The sequence below is a fragment of the Stylophora pistillata genome, chromosome 3 (genome assembly GCF_964205215.1).
Source record: "Stylophora pistillata chromosome 3, jaStyPist1.2, whole genome shotgun sequence".
NCBI lineage: Eukaryota > Metazoa > Cnidaria > Anthozoa > Scleractinia > Pocilloporidae > Stylophora > Stylophora pistillata.
The window spans coordinates 37,621,063-37,648,709 of NC_142521.1; the positions used below are offsets into that span (position 1 = coordinate 37,621,063).

The 27,647-nt window shown below is 37.8% G+C and overlaps 1 protein-coding gene and 1 pseudogene across 2 annotated transcripts; both read left to right on the top strand.

The window, feature by feature from the left end:
• Nucleotides 1–2,732: 2,732 nt before the first annotated feature.
• LOC148735964 (NLR family CARD domain-containing protein 4-like) lies at nucleotides 2,733–18,697 on the top strand (annotated as a pseudogene). The gene is made up of 8 exons (XR_015998878.1): nucleotides 2,733–2,978; nucleotides 6,062–6,292; nucleotides 6,841–7,150; nucleotides 8,620–9,450; nucleotides 10,384–10,566; nucleotides 10,963–11,025; nucleotides 11,721–14,566; nucleotides 17,598–18,697. The product of XR_015998878.1 is annotated as an NLR family CARD domain-containing protein 4-like (transcript).
• Nucleotides 18,698–18,918: 221 nt separating this feature from the next.
• Nucleotides 18,919–27,411, top strand: LOC148735965 (uncharacterized). Its single transcript, XM_088753018.1, has 3 exons — nucleotides 18,919–18,933; nucleotides 20,854–22,950; nucleotides 26,343–27,411. Exons 1-3 carry the CDS (start codon nucleotides 18,919–18,921, stop codon nucleotides 26,628–26,630), a joined length of 2,400 nt encoding a protein of 799 aa, XP_088609144.1. The 3' UTR covers nucleotides 26,631–27,411.
• Nucleotides 27,412–27,647: the final 236 nt, after the last annotated feature.

Sequence of the window (27,647 nt, forward strand, 5' to 3'; positions counted from 1 at the left end):
GTGCCCCACTAACAAGGAGAAAATAAAAATCAAGAGTGGATGTTTTCTTTTGTATGTTGATAACACCCGTGTACATGTCAAGGTCAAGACTACTTCATCAATTAATTAATGGTGAAATGGCGAAATCGTTACTGAAGATCGCACATGCAAACAGAACTACACTAACATTCCCAATTAAAGAACGGCCACTTTGACTTGCCGTTTTATTAAAGAGGCCTCAGATTCTTCCAGAAGGAAAAAGCAGAGCGAAGCTGGGGAGATCAGATGCCGCTTTGTCGCAGAAATGCATGATTGATTTTCGTTTTATTGCTGTGACCTTATTTTGCTGTTATTAGTAATTTTTCCAAATTTTTATTGGTTAAAGATTAGCAAAATTTTCAATGGAAATGAACCTGAGACAAGAATTTTCTTTTGAATTGATTAATAACTCCAAGGTGGATGATTGCCTCGTATGTTTGCTCTTAATAAATAAATAAATAAAATAAATAAATTTTAATTAGTTGTATAGCCCTATTTACATGTACAGATCAATAGTGCTTTACACTGAATAAAAATTAAAAACCTTATATATCTAAATAAAAATTTACAATAGTGATGGTAGCTAAAAATACATAAGAATAGATTATTTTAATGTAATATATGTAAGTTAATGATTACAAAAAGCTTCATTAAACAGAATGTTTTAATAGCTTTTTTAAATTTATCCAAACACTTAATCATTTTAATTTCATGAGGAAGTCTGTTCCATAAGTATGGTGCTGCTGCCTGAAAAGATCGATCACCAAATGTCTTCAGCATCTTACCCTTAGGGGGCTCTAAGTAAAGACCGTCATTAGATCGAAGACAATAAGAAGATTTTGATTTAATAGATATGAGGCTGTTAATATATGACGGAAGTAAATTATGAAGCGCTTTAAAAGTAAGTAGAAGAATTTTAAATTTAATGCGAGCCTGGATTGGAAGCCAGTGTAACTCATATAGAATAGGAGTAATATGCGAGTACCTTCCAACGTTCAATAGCAATCTTGCGGCTGCATTCTGTACACGTTGTACTTTAGCTATCAGTTCCTTTGAGGCACCATACAAAAGACTGTTACAATAATCTAATCTATTCGTTATAAACGCATGAACTAAAGTATGGAGACTGTCTTCGTGTAAATATTTCTTAATGCTTCTAATGTTATGAAGATAAAAGAATGCAGATTTGCAAATATTTGTAATATGCTTAGACATGCTTGGGTTAGCATCCAACCAACAGCCTAGATTTTTTACCTCGGAGCTATTATTAATTACCGAGTTGCCAACGGAGATACTGATTGGCTGTAGTTTAGATAATTGTTGTTTTGAGCCTAATAAAATCAGTTCAGTCTTGCTATCATTGATTAACAGTCTATCATGAATCATCCACTTCCTGATCTTTCCAATACAGTTCTCCATTGCTTGCAAGGCTTGGTCTTGAGATGTAGTATTAGGTTTAAAACTCAGATATAACTGGGTGTCATCAGCATAACAATGAGCACAAGGGAGCTCTTTAAATCGGAGCGTGATCATCAATATCCTGCAGATGTCCTACCGCGTGTGAATAGCGGCTGATAAGCCCCCCCCTACTTATAACCTCCCCCTTGTTATGGACCCATTTACCTGTAAATAACAACAAAAAAAATCTGACTACAAGCCCCAAACTAGCTTTTCTTTAAGAGGTAGGAACTCTGTGCTGTTTCAAACTAAAAGTTTGAAAAGTGCGAAACAATAAGTTGACCTCTTCATTTTGTATTAAAAGGAAAAAAATGAAAAAGAACCTATACAAAACAAACAAAATTTCATAATAAGTCGCACACGGCTTCTTGTTATATTAAATTACTATCAAAGGGCGACAGTATTTTCTTTCTTGCTTCCGTTTAATTTTAACCATACATAGGTACAGACAACAGGGTGCATCGCTTGATTCCTGTTCTCTTGCTTTCAGTTCGCCCAACTTGATGTGTTTTATCCAATGTGATAGACGTTAGCGCATGTTTTGTGGAATGACTGTGTTCCCTCAACGGAATTAATTATTAACGGACAATAGGCAAACTTTGCTTGACACTTAGGAACAATTTACACTTTGATTGGTTTTAGTTTCCTGTCTAGGTATAGCACGTTTAGAAAAAATGTGAATCAGCCGCTTACCAGATACAGGAGTTTAAGTTCACCAAGTTCGGTAATTCAAGCCGCAGTTTCAGTTCAGTAGTTCATAGTTTATGGAAACCCGCCACAGAAGTAGGTTTGGTTTGAGTTTTCTACGGTAATTCTTTATTTATTTGTTAGGGATCTCAACGTAGGTGAATACCACAAATAACTCTTGTGAAATTTGTTGATTTCAGATCGAATAGTTATATCAATAAACCGTTGATTATCCGATATACGGTCGTTTCCGTAAACTTCTAAAGTTGTCGACTCGTCAGTGGTCCAGACTGATTGTTTTTCTGAGATACTGCAACAGATGACGGATCTATTTGCATGTGAATGAAAACTTGTAATCATATGAAAGGTTGAGTACCGGAACTCGTTTTGAAAACATGTCCTCAGAGAGTCACGGAATGCGTAAACTCCAGTGTTTCGTTGACTGTTTTTCTTTCTTTTTATGACTTGAAGGGTCATCTGTGGAATTTTTGGCAGAACTGTTACTGCCACAAGTAACAGTGAGACATTTTTAGAACATTCACAACTTCCGTCTTGGGGTAAAGATTATCTTATCACGTGAGTGACATGCCTGAGTGGAATGTCCTTACCTAGGCAGTTTCCTTGTGAATCAACAGGCCGATGGAGCGAAGTTTCAGCTGAAGAATCCTTGTGTTTCCTCCTTTCAGCTCGGCTGTGAACTTGTAAAACAGTTCTTTATGTAAAGTACATCTCACCAAGTCGAAGTTGTACAGCAGCTGTAGCTCAGTTTCATTAAACACCAACATTTGCAGTCGTCGAGTAGAGAGGAAACGGAGGTAAGGTTGTTGTCTGCTAACCTAAGCGAGCATGCATTTATTAGATTATTTTACTGGATGTCCAAGGTTTCATACTCATGTATGCTTGAGTAATGTGGCACAGTTTTATGGCTGCTTAGGTGAGTTTTGGAGATTGGCATTTACAACAGTTGTATGATAAATATGTTCAATTTAGATTAGCAACCTTTGCGTTGCTTGATTATGAAAGTGAAAGTCGCCTATCTCATCATGTTCCTGGTTGTTTATAGGGAACTGCACCTATGAATTCTTTGTTTTCCCAGTATCTCATTATTGTTTTGTTGTCTATTTGTTTTATTTCATTTACTTAAGACTATTTCTTGAAACATAGATGACTTTCGATTTTATCGGTATAACTGCGTGCATTCAAGACATCAATGTAAATGTATTGGATATGGTTGTCAACAACAGTTTGCAAATTGAAAACTTGAATTACTACATTGAAAACCATATCGGCCGGGAGATTTAGTCTTTATTCCAGTAAACTGAGGGGCTAAAGCCAAGACAATTCTGGAATATCGTGAATGCTGTAGAGTATTTTTTAATGTGACATGCATTTGCGATCAAGACTTTGCCTAGCTTCCTACACTAGCGGTTTACGAATGAATCGTCTTTTTCTTCAAGTTAATTTTGATATTGTTGGCAATTAATTAAAAGTGCTTTATTCTAATTTTTACCTTTTACTGCTGTAGTTGCATTTTTAAATAGAGTTGCTTTGACACTGTAGAGCACTCGGTTTGAATCTTAAAGTGGTGAGAGACTTCTGGGGCGGATCCTGCGGTGGTTCGGCTTGTTCGGTCGAATTTTCCCTCAGAACGCTGGAAATGATGTTTCCGAAGACCTAATTTTCAAAATCTTGGGCCGCTCAGAAGGGGAACAATTCTCTGAAACCCCCTCGACTAAATCCTGGAACTGCCCCAGGACTTCTACATGGAGTTACAATTTGCTCTTTAACCCTGAGCTGGGCAATGGCTTCACTGCAAACAGCTTTGCTTTGCCCAATATTTGTTAAAATTTCTCCTGTTCAGTTCACTCTACATCAAATGCAAGGGAGCATTAATTTTTAATTGAATCACTTCTGTCATCGTCTAACCCCTGTGAAATATTTGTTCTATTTCATTTTACCACTTCTACAAAATTCAGATTTTACTAGTGGACATCAGAGTATTGTAAAGAACATTGTCTTTTCCAATCCCTATAAGCTTCTTCCGTGTTACTAACTTGACCTCCTTTGAAATGCTCTCCTGGTTCTGTTTTTATTTCCTTGTTAACTCAGCTAGGTTGTAGAATTCATTTTTATATAGGTGCCAACTGTCAATTAAAGAATTGTGATTCGGTTGCCATATGAAGCAATAATTTGGTTGCCTTTAAATCTCAGTGATTAAAAACTTGTTCTCTTTACTTGCAATACAAAAAAGTTTTAAAGACCTGGACACTTTGCTGTAAACTATACCAACCAAAATAACCACCAACAAGATGGTGTGGGGGAATTCTGTTTTTCAAAATGGATCTCCCACAATGGGCTCTGTCGCATAATGTGTATCAGTAAAATTTTGATCAGCAAACTTGACAGATAATTTGCAACGCAACCAGAAAGAATTTTGAAAGTTTTGAAGACCAACCCCTCAGGATTCAAATTGTGCAGAAGTTTTACTTGTGCAGTGGGATTTGATTTGTGATTAATTTGCTTGAAGAAAGGTTGTCCATTTTGTATTGTTGCACCCCAGGTGGTTTACAATTTAATCAAGCAAAGACAAATAGTGCATTAATTTTGGTTACCTTTCCACTGATATATAGTTTATGGTGGTTATATGCTTAAAATAGCATGTTGAGAATTGTCTTTTTGCAAAGGACAGCCATCAAGGTCTACAGTGTAATAAAGAACACTGCCAAAATGTTAAATACATGTAGATTGCCTACCAGCATTACTAACCCTAACATTATAGTTCCAAACATTCAATTTTCAGTGGTATTGTCAGCCAGCTCAAGTTGCAATTTTGCTCCTTGTCTCCATGAATTGTATTCATCCAATTGTTTTTCTGTTGGAATTGTGTTTGCAAAATTTTTATATTTGAATGGATTGTTAGTTTGTTTGTAACTTTTTTCATCATGTACAGTACCTGTTATTTTCTTTATTGGCACTAGTGGAGCTTTTTATTTTTTGACAAATGACTCAGAAGTGAGGGCCTGTTTTAACTGCAAATCCATGTGTTCAGGAGCGGAGCAAATAAACAAAAAGTTACAATTTAAACTTAATATCTGAACAACTCACTTGTAGTTTTTTTATGGTGCACGCATGTTAACTGTAAAATAAATGGTTAATCTACTTAACCCTTTACCAGCAAGCCACGCAAACATGGTAGAAATTACGACTATTACTATTGTTATTTGTTTCTTGTTGAAATTAAGAGACGACATTATGTATGTGTGTACATTGCAAGGCTGTTTGATGTGACACCTATTGCAGCCTAAAACACCCACAATGATTCCCGATTTCCATTGCAGTGAACCGTTCATATAACAACAAATCCCAAAACTCCAGCATTCTGCTCCAAGAGCAACACTGAAAAAGTGTCAATCTTTTAAGATCAAAACTTGCTCAAGAAATCAAAAGTTTGCAATCAAAACACACCTCAGGGCCAGATCTTGCTGTTTAGCTGGAAAATGCCTTCTCACTTTATTTGCTAGCCCTTGTTCTTCCTTTTGACAAAAGTTAGTGTCGCAAACACAACCTTTGCCTCGTTTATGACGGAAAAGAATTCAGGGAAATTTCACCACAACTCGAGAAGGCAACACCTCACATTTCTATTTTAACAAATTATTAGAATTGTTTCGGGCCACCCAGTCCTACCGGCAAAATATCACATCAATTGAGACTTTTGCCACTCAAAACTGGCCCAAAAAGCCTTGGTAGGTCCTGGAAGCCATCCACAGATGGGCCAGAGACACGACTTCACTAGTGAACTCTTCAAGCTTGCATGAAAGCAATTTGGCGGTCCAGTCTACATGAAACCACCTCTCACCTCTGTTTTCTTTCAGAGGCTCTCACCTCTGTTTTCTTTCAGAGGCTTGCCTCTACCCACATTCCAGCTTAATGATGCTGTCCTGAGGGCTTCTGTGGAGGGAAAATGGCTCGAAAAACACTTATAAATGCGAGAAAATGAATCAATTTGAATGCATCCAAACACGAGTGGATAATCTAGGTCACGTGACCCCAAAGTCTGAACCCATGGTGTCTCAAAACCGCAAATATTGTAAGGGATACTTCATGTAACGATAAACAAGGCGAGCTTAAGGTTTGTATGGCCAAATTATAAGGTTTTTTGCCTACTGGTAAAGGGTTAATAAATAAATTTTGTGTTGACTTGTGTGTGTTTGGTAATAGATTGCAGGTGACATCAAAATGCAAAGAGAACAAAAGTTAGTGGTGCAGCTGAATGTGTCACTGACATACTTCCTGTGTTTTGTCATCTTCTGTGATCTATTACTGTACAGACCAAAGGCAACATGGAATCTATTTGGTTTTTATGATCACAAAGCAAAAATCTGTTAACCCTTGACACCCTAACTCCGTAATGTTCTGTGTACATTTTTTAAAATGTGACAAGGAGAGTTTGTTGAACAATTTAGAGCTTTTTCTAGTTGGTGATCATTTCCTTTATTCTCCTGACCTTAATGTGTGACCCAGGGGTGTTATTGTAAGGAGTAAATAGCTGCTGATCATTCTTAGGCATTCAAGGGTTATTGATGACATCATCAATGTGTTTGTTCTAAAACACATCATAAGTAAGAACCAATCAGAATGAAAGCATAATTAATTCATATGTGTTTTGCTTCCTTTCAGCTGAGTTCCAGAATATTCTGAATTCCAGTTGAGTTCCATTCCATTAGCTGCAGGTGTTTTGATACCTGACTTAACAATAAGAACAGGTTTCTTTTGGATAGAACAGTTGTTTTCCTAGTAGCTGGCTAAATTTCATGCTGTCTACCAGATTAGTCATGCCAAGTAGATTGGTTTGAACATTATCAGCCACACATCAAGTAAGTAGTGGTTTATCTGGTGGATGTTATTATTGATTCAATTCAGCAAAAACAAATACCTGAGAGTTTAATACAACTGCTGTTATCATCTCCGAGGAGAAGCAACTTGAAAAGTGAGTGGTTATCTTACAGGTATTGACATCAATGAACAAGTAAATTATTAACATTATTATCCTCTGTCAAACTAACACTGATTAACAATAGACAGTATCACTATTGTTAATCAGTATTAGTTTGACAGAGGTTAATAATGTTAATAGTGGGACATTGTGCTAGAGTAAACTAAAGGTACAATAGACAATTTTGAGAATAATAACAAAACCAGATAAGAGCGAATGGTTGAAAAGACGGAGTGAAAATTGAAAAATGTGGGACATGGGCGGAAAATTGAAAAGCTTTATATTTTACCCACAGATACCTAACGGTGAACTCAGAAACGTTGTCGGTAAGATTTTTTCCCCAAACTTGCTTCCTTATCTTAGAAAATTCATGAATACTGAAACAGGTGTCAGTAGGGCTCCGTGAAATGGCGGAAATCAGTGCCTGAAGTAGAGGCAAATGAACTTTGCTCATGTAAAGCACAAAAGAAAGCAAGCTCATATTAATTGATAAATTTGTATAGGAGGGATTGAGGTGTGGCTTAAGTCTAAAACTGGACCATTTTATTTAATTTTGAGCTCATGAAACCCTTTTCAAAATCACCAATATTTCAAAATCCAAATAATCTATTGCATTTCCTAGCAAATTTTCAATTATCATTTTCCCCATGCAGTATAACTCAGAATTGGTTCAGGTTAAACTTCTGATGAGTGGAAATAGTGTTGTTTTTGAGGATATAATAATTAGTCTTGGGCTTTTCATTTCTGCATGGAAAAACCAGGCTGAACTCCAAAAAAGTAATTTTTCAATTGATGAGCCACCTCTCATGCAGTCTAGAAAAAAAGTTGCTCTTAACTTGATAAACTTATGTTATTAGAGTTTGATTTATATACTGGTATTACAAATTCTATGAATTGGACTAACCTTTCTGTTGCCAGGTTCTAAGCATTTATTACCTATCACTTTCCTTGAGTTTCTCATATTTTCTGGGCAGATTTAGTGTGGCAAAATCATTACTAGTTGCAGGCTCTGCTTTGTTATTAGCAGGCTTTGGGAGCAGTTTCGTATTTCTACTACTGCGCTGAATAGACTTGTGTTCACAACAACTTGTGTAACAGCATAGAATAGATCTCAATTTCAAAAATCTACACAGGGAACCAAACCATTGTGTATTTTTCTTTTATCCTGTTACTCAGTTATTCTTCACTGCTTTTGTACACTTTTGAAAAGCAGTTTTCAAAAGTGGATTTTTCTGACAGTTCGTGAACAGGGAGCCAGATCCATTGACTACCAAAATCTCGTAGGCGATTACTAGGGGTACGGCTGTAACTGTACTTTTTGATTAGTTAAGCTTGAGAATTCATTTTGTTTTGAATTCCTAATGATCTCACTTTGGCAGCTTTTCATTGTCCAATAATGTTTTTTCTAACTTCCTTGAATGTGGGTGTTGTAGAAATTGAAATCATATTTTTCTATGCTGTAGGAGAAATAATTATATTGAGGGAAAATCAGCTGACAGAAATGCCAAAGGCAACACAGAAAACAAAAGGAAGACTAAGCAAAACCCTTGCAGAAGAGCGGGGTAGTAGACCACAGAAAATAGCAAAGGCTGCACACAAAGCTGGAGATGAATCTAGTGATGAAGGAGATATTCCACCTGAAGTTAGAGTCAATCTTCCATCACTAAAGGAAATTCATGTAGAGCTAAAGGATCCAAAGGATGTGAATCTGCCTGTGGACATTTTGTTACTAACAGCCAAGAACTGTGAGTTCATAGCTTGTTACATGCTGTTGAAAAATCCATTCAGATGTTGGTTTGATGGTGTGGGGTATGTTTACTTTGGAGAGATAGGTGATGGTGGTGGACAGAAATTGAAAGTTGCTTTATTGAGATGCCACAGAGGTTCCATTGGTCCTGGAAGCTCCCTGATTACCATGAAAAATGCTGTCTCTGTACTAGGGCCCAAGGCTGTCATTTCTGCTGGTACCTTCAGTGGCTTAAACCCTGAGAAGACTAAGTTAGGAGATGTGGTTGTCTCTGCGAAACTAACAACTTATGCATCCAAGATAGTAACAAGCTGTGGAGAGCAATCAACAGGCATGAGAAGTTATGTGAGTAGAAATTTTCTTGACCTGATCAAATGTGCAGACCATGGATGGAAGGCACCTTTAAAAAACCCAGAAGCTCTAGACATCAACGTACATTGTGATGGAGAGTTTTTGAGTGGTCCAGAGCTGATCAGTGCTGAATGGCGACGGGACGAACTGGCTAAGTCCTATCCACTGGCAACTGCAATTGAAATGGAGGGTGAAGGTGAGCTCATGTTTAGTCTTGCTTCAGCTGCACAGAGATTCTTTGGATTCATAGCTGTTGGTTTTGTGCGAGCTTTGAATCGTCACTATAGCAAAGTTGAATCAATTTTTTACTTGTGAAACAGGGTACTCGTAAATATTTGGGATGGGGCAGGTTTTCTGTTTTACATGTCAGATAAAATTAATATTCTGCAAAACTGTTTTTGCTGTAATACCAGTAGCCATGTGCAATGTTTTACCGTCTATATTTATAGATAAGACCTTTATTTAAACACGATAATAATTAAAGCTAACAGCTTGAGGGGTCGTGTATTTAGTTTACACATTATTAAAATGAGAAGACTAGCTAAATAAGTAAAAGGCTAACACTATAACATCTTAATCAAAAGTAGAGAAAGTCATCATTTTTATGGCGGACAGTTGAGGCTGAAGCAATATATTTAAGTTACAAGATGCAATTGGTCATTCAATTAAACTTGATTCTCTAAACCTGCTTGTTATACCTTCAATCATCTGATTATGTGATTCAATGAAGAAGACGGCAAGCTTTCTTTATTATGCTTTTGAAATGGCTCAATTTGTCACAGGCTAAAATCCTACAATTCCCCTTGGCTTTTTCTAGTGCTAATGCAAAAAGTACTAATCTACCAAAATTACTGCTATTACAGGCAGCCAACCGTATGACTACTGAGTTTTGCTAAAGTTTTGTAATCAAGTAAGTTGATTATACAGGTTCCTAGGCAATTTATTGTTGAATAAAGACAGAATATAGAAAGCAATAAATGAAGAGTGAGTGTCTCCTGACTGATTCACCAAGTGAACCATAATCTTTCAGAGACGAATACTCAGGGCAGTGTGCAGTTGAGTTAGACCATTTATAATATACGCAATTGTTCTTGAGTTTAACCAATGTCTTTTACATTTATAAATTCAGGTATTTTTGCTGCTGCATTTGATGAGCAGATTGAATGGCTGGTAGTAAAGGGAATTGCAGATTTTGCTGATAGCAGAGACTGCACATCAGAGAACTGGAGACCTTTTGCAAGTGTGATGGCTGCTTCAGTTGTTGCAAATATTTTAAGCGATGCTGTTGTGTTTCGGGGATGGCCTCATAAAGGTGATTGTGATTTTGTGATTGCCATACACACCTAAAATCATATCATGAATACTAAAGAAGACCCTTAAGGTATGAGGTTAGAAAACTATAATCATATCATGAATACTAAAGAAGACCCTTAAGATATGAGGTTAGAAAACTATAATCATAATTATCATGAATACTAAAGAAGACCCTTGAGATATGAGGTTAGAAAACTATATGCACACCAAACAGAATAGTTTTGACTCTTAGGCTGTCATTGATGATGTCTGCTTTCAAGTTGGCGTGTTACTCGCTGACTTTCTGTTGGCAGATTGGTGACAACAATTGATGAAGATCATGCTTCCTTCTACATTACTGTACATTTAATTTGAACTGTATCTCATGTTTAATTACTTTACTTGTTTTTATAAGGTGGAAAGAGGAAGTCATCAAGCGATTCACTGGACCAGGACAAAAAGCGTACAAAGCTGGAAGGTATTTATGGCAAGGACTTTAGTTTATAATTTTTATAATTTATAGTTTCAGACTGGAGGCCTCAACGGATTGCACAGTTTCCATAAGATCCAAAGCTTTCCCTAAATTATCTAAAAAAATAAAGCTGTACAGTAAATCATATCACTTGCCACAGATGTAAACAGTGTTAATTTCCTTATCAGATTTTGCATTTATTCAGTCTCGTGTACCGGAACAGTAGGCTCACCATAGGGCATTATTCACCGCTGTTCTTGAAATGAGCCCTCGCTCCTCATTTTCACGAGAGGATCGAAAGACCACACCAGATAGGGGGGGGGGGGGGGGGGGGAGGAGGTGGAAAGTTGAACCTAAAAATAAAAAGGTAGTGCCCAGATCAATGGGGTGGGGGGGGGGGGAGTTGAGATGAAGGGGAATATAGAATGATATGATTAATGACAATAGGAATAATTCAATTTAATCACGGATTTGAAGAGTAGCTTTGCTTAAGAGTCGGGAAAAAAGCAGCCCCAAAACTGATGAAAAAACCCCAGCCTACGAATGATTATGTTCTCTTCAATTTGAGAGTTACCAAAAATTTAGGAAGCTGTTTCTATTTTTCTTGCCTACAGATTCTAAGACCCTAATCCTGTAATGATTATGTTTCCTTCAATGTGAGAGATAGCAATGTTTGAGCAGGGTTTTCTTCCTGTCCACAGATTCTACTGTAACGCAATTTCTGGAATGGTGCCAGAATCAGCTGCGAGAGTTTTACAGCAGCACCATGTGTCAGGTAAAAATAACTCCGTGGGACCCTGACAACACGGTACACATTAACAAAATCTACGTACAGTTAACACTCTTACAAGACAACAGACAACCTCACAGGATTACGAAAACAAGGCTTGAAGATTGCAGCCAAGTATTTGAAGGTGACGAAGATCATCCCAACCGTAGACGAATTCTTGTGTATGGAAGACCTGGAATAGGAAAGTCTACCTTCACTCAAAAACTCGCTATGGATTGGGTAAATGGCAAAAAGAAAATCCTCAGAAAGTTTTCTCTTCTACTGTTAATCAAGTTGCGAGACGTTTGTGATATTCCGGACCTCTGTACTATCTTGAAAACCGCTGAACTGTTGTCTGCTGATGACCCAAAAGCATTCAATAACTTGTATGAATATGTCCGTCAAAACCAGGAGAAAGTGCTGCTCATATTGGATGGATATGACGAGTACAGCGGTGGAAAGTCATCCCCAGTTCACCAGATTTGGAGAGGCAGTCAACTGAGAGACTGTTGTGTAATGATCACAACGCGACCAGTGAATGAAGATGAGCTAAGAATGCCAAGTCATGCTCAATTTGAAATCAACGGGCTCAATAGCAGGGAACAAAAGCAACAGTTTGCAAGAAAGATTCTTGATGATGAGGAGGACGTGGAAGGGTTACTTAACTACCTGGAGAAGCAGAACCTCGAAAAGATGGCAGAAATACCGCTTCTGTTGTTGATGTTATGTCTGCTCTGGAGAGAGAAAAAGCATCAGCTACCCACATCTCGTGCGTACATTTACGTAGAATTTATTCAGACTCTCTTGGATCACATGGCTACAAAAGAGTCAGTCATCGTCGCAACAGGTAAAAGCATAGATGAATATCGAGAGGAACTTTCCAAAATAGAAAAACTTGCATATGATGCTCTTTTGGAGGACCGTCTTCATTTTAACTTCAGCAAATTTGCGCATGGTGATCTGTTCGAGAAGCTAATTGCTGTCGGTTTTTTTCAAGTTTGCAAATTTTCCGCTTTGAACCGTGAGAGGGTCGTCTATTTTCTTCATAAGTCCGTCCAGGAGTTTCTCGCCGCCCGTTTCATCGTTGAAGAACTGACGGGGAAGAAGAATAAAACTGTCACCTCCTTGTCAAGAATGGATACGTTTGAGAAATCAAGGAAGATGGCTGAGGTTCTAAAATTCGTATGTGAGTTGTCATCAGGAGCTGCCGGGCTTGTTTTTGATCATCTACATTATGTCGGTGAGAAAGAAGGTCTCGCAAATTACAAGTTCACTAAGACGCCTTCTGTCGATGATTTGTCTGAAGAACAATACGACTTTATTCTACTCTGTGTCGATTGTTTCTTTTTGTGTCCAGCCTCAGACAGAACAGCCGTGTATTCTGCATTTCTCTCATGTGTTAACCATGTTGTGATACTTGAGGAAAGACACTATTCTGCTGCTGCTGCAGAACACTTCTTCAAATCCATCAGCAGTTTTCCAAACTACTTATTTTTTTTGGACTGGTGGCGCTTTGATGATTTTCCCCATGATCTTCTGTCCATAATTTCTGACTCGAACGCGGTCGTTTTAACGTCCTCTGGAGAAAATAAATTTGTAGAAAAGTACGTGGATTTAATCGAGGCGGACTTTTTCCTCAAAAAGTCCGAGGGAAGAAACTATTTCTTTCTGACTGAAATAATAACTACGGTTTTTTGTTCCAGATTGCTTCCTGAACTGTTGTCAGCGCCGGTTTGCTCTTCTAGGCCACCTGTGGTTAATTTGGTAAATAATGAAAACAACAACATTGCACTGCCTTTGACTGAGAACCATTGTTTGTCACTGGCGGGAAAGGTTGACATTTCGGTTAAAACAGTTGAGGATGTTCTTCTGTGTAGGAACGTTTTGCGTTCACTAACACTTCCTCGAGAAATCGCAATAGCCAGTTATGAGGAGAAAACTGTCTTTGAAGGTCAATTGATTGAGAGCACAATTAACAGAATTAATTTTACTGACAATCTCTACCGCTTAATACTTTTCCGAATCGATGTAACCGCAAAGTGTGCTTCTTTTATTGCCGAGTCACTGTACCATTCTCCAAATTTGTGTGAGCTCGACTTGACAAACAACCCTTTACACAGTGGTGTGAGTCATTTGGCTGAGAATCTTCATCACGTGCCACAGTTGACTATATTACGTTTAAATGATGTACAAATGGGAGAAAAGGAATGTGTGGCATTAGCTGGCTCATTACAGTACTTAACTAAGTTACAAACACTGGATATAGCAGACAACGCACTAGGTCACGGGATTATTGAACTAATCAAGAACCTGAACTATGTACCCAATCTGACTAAGTTGGTGCTGTCGAATACAGATTTGGGTGAAGATGAAGCATCAGAACTGACTCATGCACTTAATTATGTACCAGAGTACTTGAACAATTTAGAAGAGCTGAATATAGGACACAATGCACTGGGTCACGGGATTATTGAACTGGCCAAGAGCCTGAACAATGTGCCCAATCTGACTAAGCTGAACCTGTCGAATACAAATATGGGTGAAGATGAAGCATCAGCACTGGCTCGCGCACTAGAGTATGTACCAGAGCTGGAGTATCTTGTTCTAAAGTCCAATCCACTTGGCCGAGGGGTCAGAGATCTGGTCCAATATCTCAGCAGTGTTCCAATGCTGAGTTACCTGAACCTAGATAAAGGTGTTCAGATGACAAGGACAGAGTGTGAAGAGTTGTGTACAACAGGAAATGAGAGAAACATTAAGGTGTTCACCGATTACCATGTAAGTGTCTTTTTGTTGTTTCACGCAGTTGTATTTGATTTGCATTTAGATGCTCTTTAGCACAGCAGTCGATACTGTTTCCAGTAAGTTCCTTTGGACTCAATTAATCAGATTATTTTTCATGGGAAAGAACGAAGTGTTTAGGAACAGTCACTATTTTCAGAATTTTCTTGTTTTCTATTTTGTGACGTCAGGAGCCAGTATTGTGGATGGAGACCATAACCAGCCCGTGTTAAGTACTTTTATGGCTCATACGTTGCTTGTTTAAGGATGATTTGAAGAAAAAGAATGGTGAAGATTAAAATAAGTGATTTCGAAATTACGTGATATTTCTCGAATACACAATGACTTAAAAAAACTTTGGGAGTTCATTCGATTGGTCCTTGCTTTGCTTGTGTAGTTACGCCTTACATAAGAGAGAGAAAAAAAAGACGAATTGTGAGAATTCTTCTCTGACCAAACTCCTCTGCTCAATTTGAATTTTTGAAAGTGTTCGGCTTCTGTTGTTATTGTGGGATGCTTTTATTTGGGTTTGATCATTTGCAAGAAAGAATTGTTCAACTCGTACATGCTTTGAATTTTATGAAGTTGTTCCCTATAATCTGTGCTGGCATTTATTCGCTTTTGCTTTCAGGAAACATTAACCCATTAAAAATATAAGTAAAAAAACAAAATGGACTTTTTCCTTTTTAAAATTCAAGTGCATCTTTAAAAAGCGAAAGTCATGTTGATTCTATCGTCATATCTTGACTTCTTTAAGGTTTGTAGGGATTATAGGAAAAACTAAAATCTAAAACTCATGCTCCAAAACCTTTAAAGTGTCTTAAACCAAAATATAAGGGTAAACCCTCACATGCACAGAATAAGGAACAACATGTTACGGGAGGAAAGAAGACAGGCGTGCACGAAATTCGACGGGTAATATTTTCTCAGTTTCTTTTTTTAAAAGGGGGAAGAGAAGCAACTTTTAACTCGTATTGCAAAAAGGGAAGGTGGAAAAAAGGAGGAAAAATATTGAGAAAAAGCGTTTCAGATGGGTCACCTCTGACAAACGCTTTGGCTTGTTGTTTCCATCCTGATATACAAAATTATAGAAAAATTGTCACGTCGTAAACAAAATAAAGCGCCTTCACAGTATCTCTCAGCGTATAAATTTATCAAACTATTCAAGGATAAAAAGCATTTTGGAGGTCTACTATACATTAACATCTTTTTTAGCTAAAAGTTCTATAGTATTATCGAAGCTTTGCTGTGCGTCAAGCACTGTGATTGCCCCACTGAAAACAAACAAAAAGCAAAACAAATCATTTAAAAAGACGCCACACGCGACCACTAGTCAAACTTGGCACTGTACGACTAAATTATCATTTACTCGCTGTTGGATGGTTTCCTTAAAATCTGTCCGGGTCGCAGAAATAAAGCGGCGAAGATGTCGAAAAATAACAGAATAACGCTTCGACCAACGAATTAATGACGGCGAAGAATACCAATATTTAGAGAACGATCCGGTCGCCCTTTCATCAAAGATTACGAGACTCAGGGAGCCGTAAAAACCACATGATGAAGGGCGGTAAACAAGAGAAAAGGAAAAGTTTTACGTACCTAACATCGCTTCTCCACGTACGAAAAAGGATAGCGGGTAAATTACTACTGAAGGATTATGGTCTACATGGCATACAAAAAAATGAGGAACTGAACGGAACGGATTACAACAAAAACCGCCCGTGTTGAGGAATAGCCTTAACATTCTCATCTATCACTTGGATTCTTTTTTCTTTTTTCTTTCACTGCTCATGTTTTGTAACAGTGTCAGGTGATCGCAATGCCATCGGTTTCCCGCGTCACGAAAGCTCATTTTGGAAGAAAAACTAAAGAACAACGTTGTTGATAATGAAGTTGTTTAACTTACTACCGTATGTATTTGTCTCTGCTTGGTCTGGCATAAATCCTAAAATATAATATATATATATATATTTTAACTTCATTTGGAGTTGGTTCTGTGTACATTTTACGCAGCTTCCCATGTTTCTGTGCCATCGCTGAGCATAAACAACTTTTTGATGGGTAAGTCGTATTGCCATCACCGAAATAAGATCTACCTACCTTCATTCGTTGCTGTTTTGTCTTTCCTGTAAAGTGTAGGCCTTTTTTATTCTTCTAATCACAAAACTAAGAAAACCAGAAACTTCTGTAGTATGAAATAATAGGAGGATAGGTTAGGAGGCGTCGGTTAAGCGAATTAAGCACAAGTGTGAACCTTTAAGTTGTTTTTAATTGGTTTTTTTCTATCATTATTATTTGAGTGTCTCGCATTTTATTCAAACATGCAGTTTTGTCAGAATAGTACGGGTACATCGAAAGGAAAACTATTCGCTTCTGGGTAAGTTAAAAAAAACGTTACAGCGAGAACACCGGATCATAAGAAAGAAATATTTAGAACTGTCTTACTTTCAGTTATGTAGCAGACTTGTTTGTGGAGAAATGATCTGGAGTAAAACCCATTACGTGTAGGCGTCAAAGGTTGGAATAGTATACAATTACTGATTTACCCTCGGGTAGGGAATAAATTAGCCAATACTTTATATGCGGAAATGAAACAATTCAGAAGATATCAGACAGTTTTCTTTCCTTTAAAAAATATACAGTGTTTTACTTTATTCTTGTGTTTATTTGTAAACCATCACCCCTTTTTAAATCGCCAAGGATTATCTGAGAACATTTCCCCTGTTGTTAGATATAGTTTTGGTCACTTGTAGCGATTTGAATTCAAAAGTGAATATTTACTGCTTGCATTTTGGACGAATATATTTAAATGCGTCAAATAATGAGCTTGTGTGCAAAAATGTAAGTTGAATGTTACACATAGTTAATGAAACAGATTCTTCTAGCCATAGCAAAGGAAACGTGATACTCCAATAAACGTGGCGGAAAGCAAGGCGCTTTAAATATATCAACTTGTGTGAAATGCAAGTTGACTGTTACACATAATCAGTGCCGTCGTTGATATTATTACATTTTTTTCTTGTGATAGGAGGTGGAAAATTCGGGGGAGAGTTTCACCATACGACTTCTTACAACAGCTGAGCTGAGAAAAGAAGGAATAAGATTCAGAAAAGAGCCAGATGGTGATGATCATGATCATGACGATCATGATGATGACGATGACTTTGAAGATGATGGAAAAGGAGGAGGATGACGACGATGAGGATGATGAATATGACGATAACTATGGTGGTGATGATGATGAGCAGGAGGAGGAGGATAATGATTGCGATGATGGTGATGTTAATCATGTTGAATGAGCGCTCGGGATAAGAGGTTTCTATGGCAACTTATTTAGCGAGTAAGGAGCAGAGTAGTAATTTAGAATAACTTGCCTGTTCTTAAGTTGTGTGTTGTGGCAGCGAGGTAACAAAGAATTAATCTGAAATCTTCGTGAGAAGCAAATCAGAATACAGTGTATACAATGCTCTCTATTGAGACTGTCAATGTAATGTAATTTGATCACTCTTCGGTCGGATTGGCTTTTTAACTGTTCAACTTAGCTACGAGTTTATTTAGTGTTCTTGCCAATCAGAACACAAAAAGAATCTCGAAGGTCAATAGTTTGAAAAATGATCGGCATTGATCCTACATATGACCTTTTGGCGCAAAGAAAGAAAGTCGAGTAGAGAAAGTTGAGTAGTCTGTACTAGACTCTCCCTTTTTGGAGATGGTCTAAACGGGGAGAGCTGAAACATTGAAGGGAGCTGCCCCTTCTTACCCAGACCCCATTTTTCACTCTCCCAATATTTCGATCTACTTTAATAACTGATACCCTGACACAAGCTTTATCGCCAACTGACAAAAATGATTTTTTCTTCACAAGATAAGCGGCAGACTTTGAGAGACAGGAGCTGAAGAATATTTTTTGTTGTTGCTTAGATCAGTTCACAGGCAACGTTGTACAGTCAAGTAGGCTTCTTTTTATTCCTTACATTGTTGATGCTTGAAACTGAAAACTGTTGAAAAATCGTTCGTGATCAGAAAAGTTGAAGTCGATACACAGTGTTACAGGCTTAAATACTTGTTTTTGTAAATAGCAATTTAGCTTGGCTTGTTTTAATAAATGTTTTCGCTATTGCACTCTTACTTTTGTTGATTTATCAAAGAACTTTGTCTTAATTGCTGAAGAAGGTTCACCTGATATGAGAGTGTTTGATAAAGACAATGGATACGACCTCTACCCTTGTTTCTCCGACCCGAAAGCACATTTATTGAAGTTATTTATTGAGATTATTTTGCAGCTGAATGCATTTCGCGCTGAATAATATTAGTGTCCGGATTTTGAACTCAAGAGACTATTGCTCGACATGGGTACCCTTATGGTGTGAGGAAAAGCTGGTTAATTTTCGTGGTTTTATATTTGCATCATTTCCCTTTAATTTCTAGCAGAATCTGATGGCCTGAACTGTGGGATATATACGTCTTTTGCGTTCGACCAACTGACCGACCTTTTTAATGTTGCTTTTGATGTTTTGTTATTTGTTTATTGCTTTGTTTTTTGCCCGTAAACAACTCTGTGTTATTTCATTCCACAAGCATCCCGTCCTCCCCTTAATTTTCCTACGCTGAACAATTCGATTAGGTGGCACTAAGAGTCATGATCACCTTAGCATCCTCTCCTCTTTACTGCTGTGGTATTAATTTTATCAAGCTTTGAAGCGAAGAAACAAACAAAAAGCCAAAAAAAGAGAGAGACAGTCAAAAGATTGTACGTAGTCTCTCACCTCTCGACCTTTTTCCCCCTTTTTTTTCGCTCTTGCCCCACTAAAGAATATCCCAAATATTTATCACATCCCTTGAACACAGAGTCTACAATAACCTGTTGGGTTTCGGGCTAAATTTCTCCGGATGGGAATTTTGTTTGCGTGAACTAGTTAATAATTCAAAGAAACAACTCGGGTCTTTTTTCAAATTGGTATTATGGACAACACAACGGCAATTTTCAGTTTATCTTTGGAATCAAGAACATGTCCATTGACATAAAAAAAAAAAAAAAATTATATACTAACTAAGCTAAGGTGATTAATTCTTTGCAGTTTACATTAATATAAAAACGGATATGACGCAACTACTTGAAAATCGAACCAATGTTCTTGATAAGGAATATCCTTAGAAGCCTTACATCACACTACACTCTGAGAGGGTGCTAGCGAACCCGCCCAAGACTGGTAACATTTGCAGCGCTCTATCAAAGAATCCCGCCTTTTCAACTTAACAAATGGTAAACACCACAGCGTACACTATTGAGTTATGGGAGCACGCGGGAGGTTGCTAAGCACGAAAGAAGCGTAAGAGTCGCTCGAGGCGATAGCCGAGAGCGACTCTAGCTTCTTGAGTGCTTAGCAAACCTCCCAAGTGCATCCATAACTCAATAGTGTACGCTGTGGTGTTTACCATTTGTTTTATAACATAATATTAACACATTGTAGCTAAAGAGTTCCCTTTTATTTAACAAATCTTACGTGACCAGAAAAAACAAGCGCGCGCGGAAAAATAGTCTTTGCATTTGCTCACGTCAGCAGCGTGCACCCATGGGCAAATGGGGCTAAATTGACCAATCAGAGCGCGCGCTTTACTTTGGTTATGTTATAATTCCTGTTGTCTCAAGCTCTCCACTGTCTTCTCCATGCCTTCATTAGATTTCTGCATTTGTGCGAGTCGTTGGTTGAGTGTTTGGTTCTCTTGCATGAAATTTCGTCTTTGTTTTTCAGCTTGTATCATTCTCGCCTTTACCACGTTCTCCATCTATTCTCCACCGTTGCTTCAGATTCCATCTGTCCACGGAGTCTCTTTGTTTCCTCCTCCTGTTTGGCTTGCAGCATTTCCATCCATTTACCAAACAGGAAAAACAGGTCAGACAGCCATAAGAGAGTCATGATGAAGAACATAAAAGCTTTTACTCTGGTTCCCACTTTGTGCAAACATTATCAAATGTCTCAGTCGCTCAGAATGAATTTCTGTTAAAAAAAACTAAAATAGGATCTGTTCTTGCTTGTATGAATTAACTAAATATACATTTTAAGGTAATTGTAAGTGATAAGGTTTTTATGAGGTAACATTCTCATAACATAGAAATTAGGGAATGGTGAATTTATTTTGGCAGGTCACATAATTACATTGGAATGAAACGAAGAGAGCTGAGCCGTGAAGTTTGTCAGATACTGACACCGGATCAAAATGTCTTACTTCCTTATGACGCTTGCGATTTTCTTGTTGTAAACCTTCGTATCTATTTTTCCTAGAGAAACAATGAAAATTCAAATCAATATAGGCTTTGTCCAGCAGACGACAATATTCTACCGCATGTAAAAAACGGGTTCGATAGCAGGGAACAAAAGAAACAGTTTGCAAGAAAGATTCTTCCTAATGAGGGGGACGTTGAAGGGTTACTTAACTACCTGGAGAAGCAGAACCTCGAAGAGATGGCAGAAATACCACTTTTGTTGTTGATGTTGTGTCTTCTCTGGAAAGAGAAAAAGCATCAGTTACCCACATCTCGCGCGCACATTTACGTACAATTTATTCAGACTCTCTTGGATCACATGGCTACAAAAGATGCAGACGACGTCGCAACAGGTAAAAGCACAGATGAATATCAAGAGGAACTTTACAAAATAGGAAAACTTGCATATGATGCTGTTTTGGAGGACCGTCTTCATTTTGACTTCAGCAAATGTGCGCATGGTGATCTCTTCGAGAAGCTAATACATGTGGGTTTTTTCCAAGTTTCCAAACGTTCCGCTTTGAACCGTGAGAAGATCGTTTATTTTCTTCATAAGTCTGTCCAGGAGTTTCTCGCCGCCTGGTTCGTTGTCGAAGAACTGACCGTGAAGAAGAATGGAACTGTCACCTGCCTGTCAAGAATGGATACGTTTAAGAAATCAAGGACGATGGCTGAAGTGCTAAAATTCGCATGTGAGTTGTCATTAAAAGCTGCCGGGATTCTTTTTGATCATCTACATGACGTTGGAGAGAAAGAAGGTCTCACAAATTACCAGTTCACTAAGACGCCTTCTAAAGATGATTTGTCTGACGAACAACAACAGTTTATTCTACTCTGTGTCGATTGTTTGTTTTTGTGTCCAGCCTCAGACAGAACAGCCGTGTATTCTGCATTTCTCTCATGTGTTAACCATGTTGTGATACTTAAGGAAAAAAACACGTCTACTGCTACTGTAGAACACTTCTTCAAATCTGTCAGCAGTTTCCCAAACTATTTTTTTTTAGGGAGGCGGTCGTTTGAACTTTTTCCTGATGATGTTCTACCAATAATGTTAGACTTAAACGCGGTCGTTTTAACGTCTTCTGGAGAAAGTAAAGATGTACAAAAGTACGCGGATTTATTCGTTGGGAACTTTTTCCTCAAAAAATCCGGAGTGAGAAACTTTGTCTATCTAATTGACATAACACATGTTTTTCATTCTGAATTGTTTCCTGAACTGATATCAGCGCCGGTTTGCTCTTCTCAGCCACCTCTGAATAATTTAGTAAATAACGAAAACAACAACATTGATGTAGCTTTGACTGAGAACCACTGTTTGTCGCTGGTGAGAAGGGTTCGCATTTGGGTTCACACAGTTGAGGATGCTGTTCTGTTGAAGAACTTGTTGCCTTTATTACCAGCTCCTCGAAAAATTGAAATTAGCAGACGATCGCAGTCGGAGGAGGAGGAGGAGGAGGAGGAAGCCATTGATCAATTGATTGAGAGCGCGATTAACGGAATTAATTTTACTGACAATCTCCACAGTTTAATACTTATGAACATCAATATAGCAGCAAAAAATCAAGCTTTTACCTCTGACTCTCTGCAGCATTCTCCAAATTTGCGTGAGCTCGACCTGTCCTGCATCCCTTTACACAGCGGTGTGACTCATTTGGCTGAGAATCTTCATCACGTGCCACAGTTGACGAGATTAGTATTGTGGGATGTACAACTGGGAGAAAAGGAATGTGCGGCACTGGCTGCCTCATTAAAGTACTTAAACAAGTTAGAAGAACTGGATATACGCAACAATGCCCTGGGTCACGGGATTATTGAACTGGCCAAGAGCCTGAACAATGTACCCAATCTGACTAAGCTGTACCTGAGGAATACAAATATGGGTGAAGATGAAGCATCAGCACTGGCCCATGCTCTAAAGTATGTACCAGTGCTAGAATTTCTTGATCTAGATTCCAATCCACTTGGCCGCGGGGTCAGGGATCTGGTCCAACATCTCAGCATTGTTCCTGAGCTGGCGTTCCTGAACCTGGAAGGTGTTCGGATGACAAGGACAGAATGTGAAGAGTTGTATACAGCAGTAAATGAGAGAAACACTGGGATAAAGACCGATTACGATGTAAGTGCCTTTTTGTTGTTTCACTCAGTTGTTATGCATCTAATTTTTGTTTAGATGCTCTTCAGCAGAGCACTTGATAATGTTTCCAATAACTTGCTTTGAACTCAATTAATCAGATTATTTTTAGTGAGAAAGAATACAGTCTTCAGGAACAGTCACTGTTTTCAGAATTTTCTTTTTCTATTTTGCGACGTTAGGAGCCGATGTTGTAGATGGAGACCGTAACAAACCCACGTTAACTACTTTTATGGCTCATGCGTAGCTTGTTCAAAGATGATTTGAAGAAAAAGATTACGAAGATTAAATTTAGGGACTTCCAAATGACTTGATATTTCCTGATTACACAATAATTGAAAACTTTGGGAGTTCATTCGATTAACCTTTGCTTTGCTTGTGTAGTTACGCCTTACTTGAGAGAGAAAAAAATAGACGAGTTGTGAGAATATTTGTCTGACCAAACTCCTCGGATCAATTTTGAATTTTGAAATTGTTTGGCTTCTGTTATTATTGTGGGATGCTTTTATTTGGGTTTGATTATTCAACGAGAAAGGATTGTTCAACCCATTCGTGCTTTGAATTCGATGAAGTTGTTCCCTACATTCTATGCGGGCATTTATTCGCTTTAGCTATCAGGGAGCGTGAACCCCAAAAAATATAAATGAGCAAAGAAAAGGGATTTTTTCCTTTTTTAAAATCCGAATTGGTTTTTTTAAGTGAAAGTCGCGTTGATTCTATTGTCATATCTTCACGTCTTAAAGGTTTGTGCAGATGATAGGAAATAATTCTACAAAAGTTGAAGGTGTAATGATTGTCTTCTTTAACGAAACTGGTACGGTGTTATAGTTTACTGGGACTTGAATGGTTTCCTTATACTTATTTATCAGTTGGATTCTTTTCTTCTTTGGATTATTTGCTCGTGTTGAGTAATTCTGTCAGTTGCTGGTAGAGCCTCCAGGTCTCCTAGGTCTCCATGATAACACTATTTTGTTTTGAAAAATCAAAGACAAACATTGCAAATAATGAATTTTTCTTGAGTGAATCTCGTAAGTCTCTGTCTCAACTTGGTCTTGCAATCGTCCATTAAATAATCCTGAGCAATGATATTTTTTAACCTCAGTTTGGCAGACAGTAAAACGGATTCTGTGTACACCTCACGCTGCTTTCCATGTTTCCGTTACATCGTTGCTTGTTTGGATATGTTTTGTGGAAAAATATTTTGAAAATTGAATGAAGAAAGAAACAAATTTAGCTTTCAAGACTTGAATACTACATGTTTTCCGTTGGTAGTGTCCAGTATAGTACATGAAGTTCTCCTAATGGAACGAGGCTTGGTGAAATTTTTTCTGATAAACTTTGTGAGTTCATTTGATCGGCCTTTCTTTTTGAGGTAATATTAAATGAGAAATCTTCTGTAGTTACGCCTTACATAGGGAAACAAGGAAAAAGGAATTGTGAGAATTTTTCACTGACAAAATTTCTTTGGGTAATCCGGAGTTTAATTTTTGAAGTTTTTAGGCTTGTGTTGTTTTTGTGGGATGTGTTTATTTGGGTTTTTATTTGAGAACCCCGCCAATAAACAACTAAAAAGCAAAACAAATCATTTTAAAAGGCGCGACCCGCGACACGCGACCATTAGTCAAACTCGGCACTGTGTTATTATTTACTAGCTCTTGAATGGTTTCCTCATTCTTATTTATCAGTTGGATTCTTTTCTCTTTTGGCTACTCTGCTCGTGTTGTGTAACTCGGTCAGAAATCGGGGCCTATCGGTCTCTCTCGCGTCGTATAAGCTCACTTTTGAAGAAAAATTAAAGAACAACATTGTTGATAATGAAGTTGTTAAACTTGCTATCGTATGTTTGTTTCTGCTTGGTCTCCCGTAAATCATAACAAAATAAGTTTTAAACTTCAATTTACCACACAACGTGGAGTTGATTCTGTGTACACTTTACGCTGCTTCCCATGTTTCTGTGACATCGCTGAACGTAAACAACTTTTTGATGTGAAACTCTTATTACGATCACTAGAATAAAACATCTGCCTACCTTATTCGCTGCTCGTCTAGCCTTTCCTGTGGAGTGTGGGCGTTTTTTGTTTGCTTCGAGGAATACGGAAATGCTGCATTATCCTTCTTATATCAAAAAAAAAAACAGACAATTAACTGGTGTGACATGAAATGATAGGTTAGGAGGCGTTAGTTGAGCGGAGCACAAGTGTGAACCTTGAAGTTGTTTTTGATTCGTTTTGTTTTTTATCATTATTATTTACTAGGTGTCTCGCATTTGCTTCAAACATGGAGTTTTGTCAGAATAGTACGGTTTAAGGGAAAGGAAAACTCTATGCTTCTAGTAAAGCTGAGAAAAACATTACAAAGACAACCCCGGATTATCAAAAAGGCATATCTAGAGTTGTCTAAGTTTCAGTCGTGTAACAGTGTATTGAACTTGTAATAGACCTCATCAGCTTGGGAAATATGTAGAATTTAGTTCTGCACTCCTTCTCTCTAGAAGGATATAGAGTCAAACTGAAACAGACAAATTACAATCGTTTGTAGGCACTCTGCCGTAATGTCCCTGAACTAATTCAAACAGCAAATATCTTTTAATTGTACTTACAATTCTGTATTCCTTTCCCGAAGTAAACCTTGTATTCGTGTTACGATTCTTGCTCTGTTCGTACCTAGGGACTATGAACGAAATAGCGTCCCCTCTGAAGTTTCGAAGCGCGTGTTTAATTTTATAGATATATGCACCTAGGGACGTTACGTAACTAGACAGGGATTAAAATAATCTCGTGCAAAACAAACAGTTTTGCTAGTGGAGAAATGATGTGGAGTAAAACCCGTCGCGTGTAAGCGTGCAAGGTTAAAAAATTTTTCTTTTTTTTATTTTTCCTCGGGTAAGGAATGATAGCCAATACTTTGTATGCGGATTTATATCAATTTGAGAAGATGTTAGACAGTTTTCTTTCCATTTGAAAATATATTATTTAATTTAATCGTCTGTTTGTCTGTTGAGTATCGCCTTATTTTAATCGCCATGGACCAATGTTGTTTGTTATTTATATCTGAGAACATTTCCCCTGTTGTGAAATAAAGTTTTAGTCGCTTGTAGCTATTTGAATTCAAAAGTGAATATTCTCTTTCACTGCTCCCTTTTTGGAAAAATATATTTGAATGCGTCGAATAATTAGCTTGTGTGTGAAAAAGTAAGTTGAGTGTTACACATAGTTGATGAAACAGGTGTTTTTTACCACAGCGACGGAAAGGTCACATTCCGATATACGCGGGGAAAGCAAGGTGTTTTGAAAATTTATTTTGCATGAAAATGCAAGTTGAGTGTTACACATTATTGGTACTGTGGTTGATATTGTTGCCCTTTATTCTTGTGATAGGAGTTGGAACATACAGGGGAAAGGTACATCTACCGACTTAGTACAAAAGCTGAGCTGAAAAGAAAAGGAAAAAGATTCAGAAACGAGCCAGATGATGATGATGATGAGGAGGATGAGGATGACGAGGATAATGATGACGTTGACGGTAATGAGCAGAAGGAGGAGGATAACGATGGTGATGATGATGATGACTATGACAAGAACTATGATGATGATGATGATGATGATGATGAACAGGAGGAGGAAGATAATGATGACGACGATGGTGATGATGATCATGTTGAGTGAGCACTTGGAAAGAAAGGTTTCCATGGCAACTGATTTGGCGAGTAATGAGCAGAGTAGTAATTTAGAATAACGTGGCTGTTCTTAAGTCGTGTGTCGTGGCAGCGAGCTAACAAAGATTTAATCTGAGAGACAAGCAAATCAATATAATATAATTTGGTCACTCTTCTTTCTGATTGGCTTTTTAACTGTTCAACTTAACTGTGAGTTTTTTCAGGTCAATCAGAACGCAAAAGGAATCTCTTAGGTCATTAGTTTGAAAAACGGAGCATTGATCCAAGAAAGAAAATCGCGTAGAGTAGTCGGTACTAGACTCTCCCTTTTTGTAGACAGGCTAAATGGGGAGAGCTGAAACATTGGAGAGAGAGCTACCTCCTTCTCAGACTCCATTTTCATTCTTCCAATATTTCGATCTTCCTCAATAACTGATACCCTGACACAAGCTTTATCGCCAGCTGACAAAAAAAAATTTTCTTCACAAGAAAAGCAGACTTTAAGAGAAAAGTGCGGGAGAATTATTTTTTTTGAGCTTAGATCAGTTCACAGGCAGCGTTGTGCAGTCAAGTAGGCTTCCTTTTATTCCTTACGTCGTTGATGCTTGAAACTGAAAATTGTTGCAAAATCGTTCGTGATCAGAAGAGTGAAAGTCGTTACACAGTCTTACAGGCTTAAATGCTTGTTTTAGCAAGTAGCAATTTAGCTTGGCTTATTTTGATAAATGTTTTCACCAGTGTACTCTTACTTTGTTGATTTATTAAAAAACATTGCCTTAATTGCCAAAGAAGGTTCAGCTGATATGAGAGTGTTTGACAAAGACAATGGATACGACCTTTATCCTTATTGCTCGGACCCTAAATCACATTTATTAAAACTATTTCTTGAAATTTTTATACAGCTGAATGCATCGCGCGCTGAGGAATATTTGTGCCCAGATTTTGAATCAAGAGACTATTGCTCGACATGGGTACCTTTAGGATGTGAGGAAAGACTGGTTAATTTTCGTGGCTTTATATTTGCATC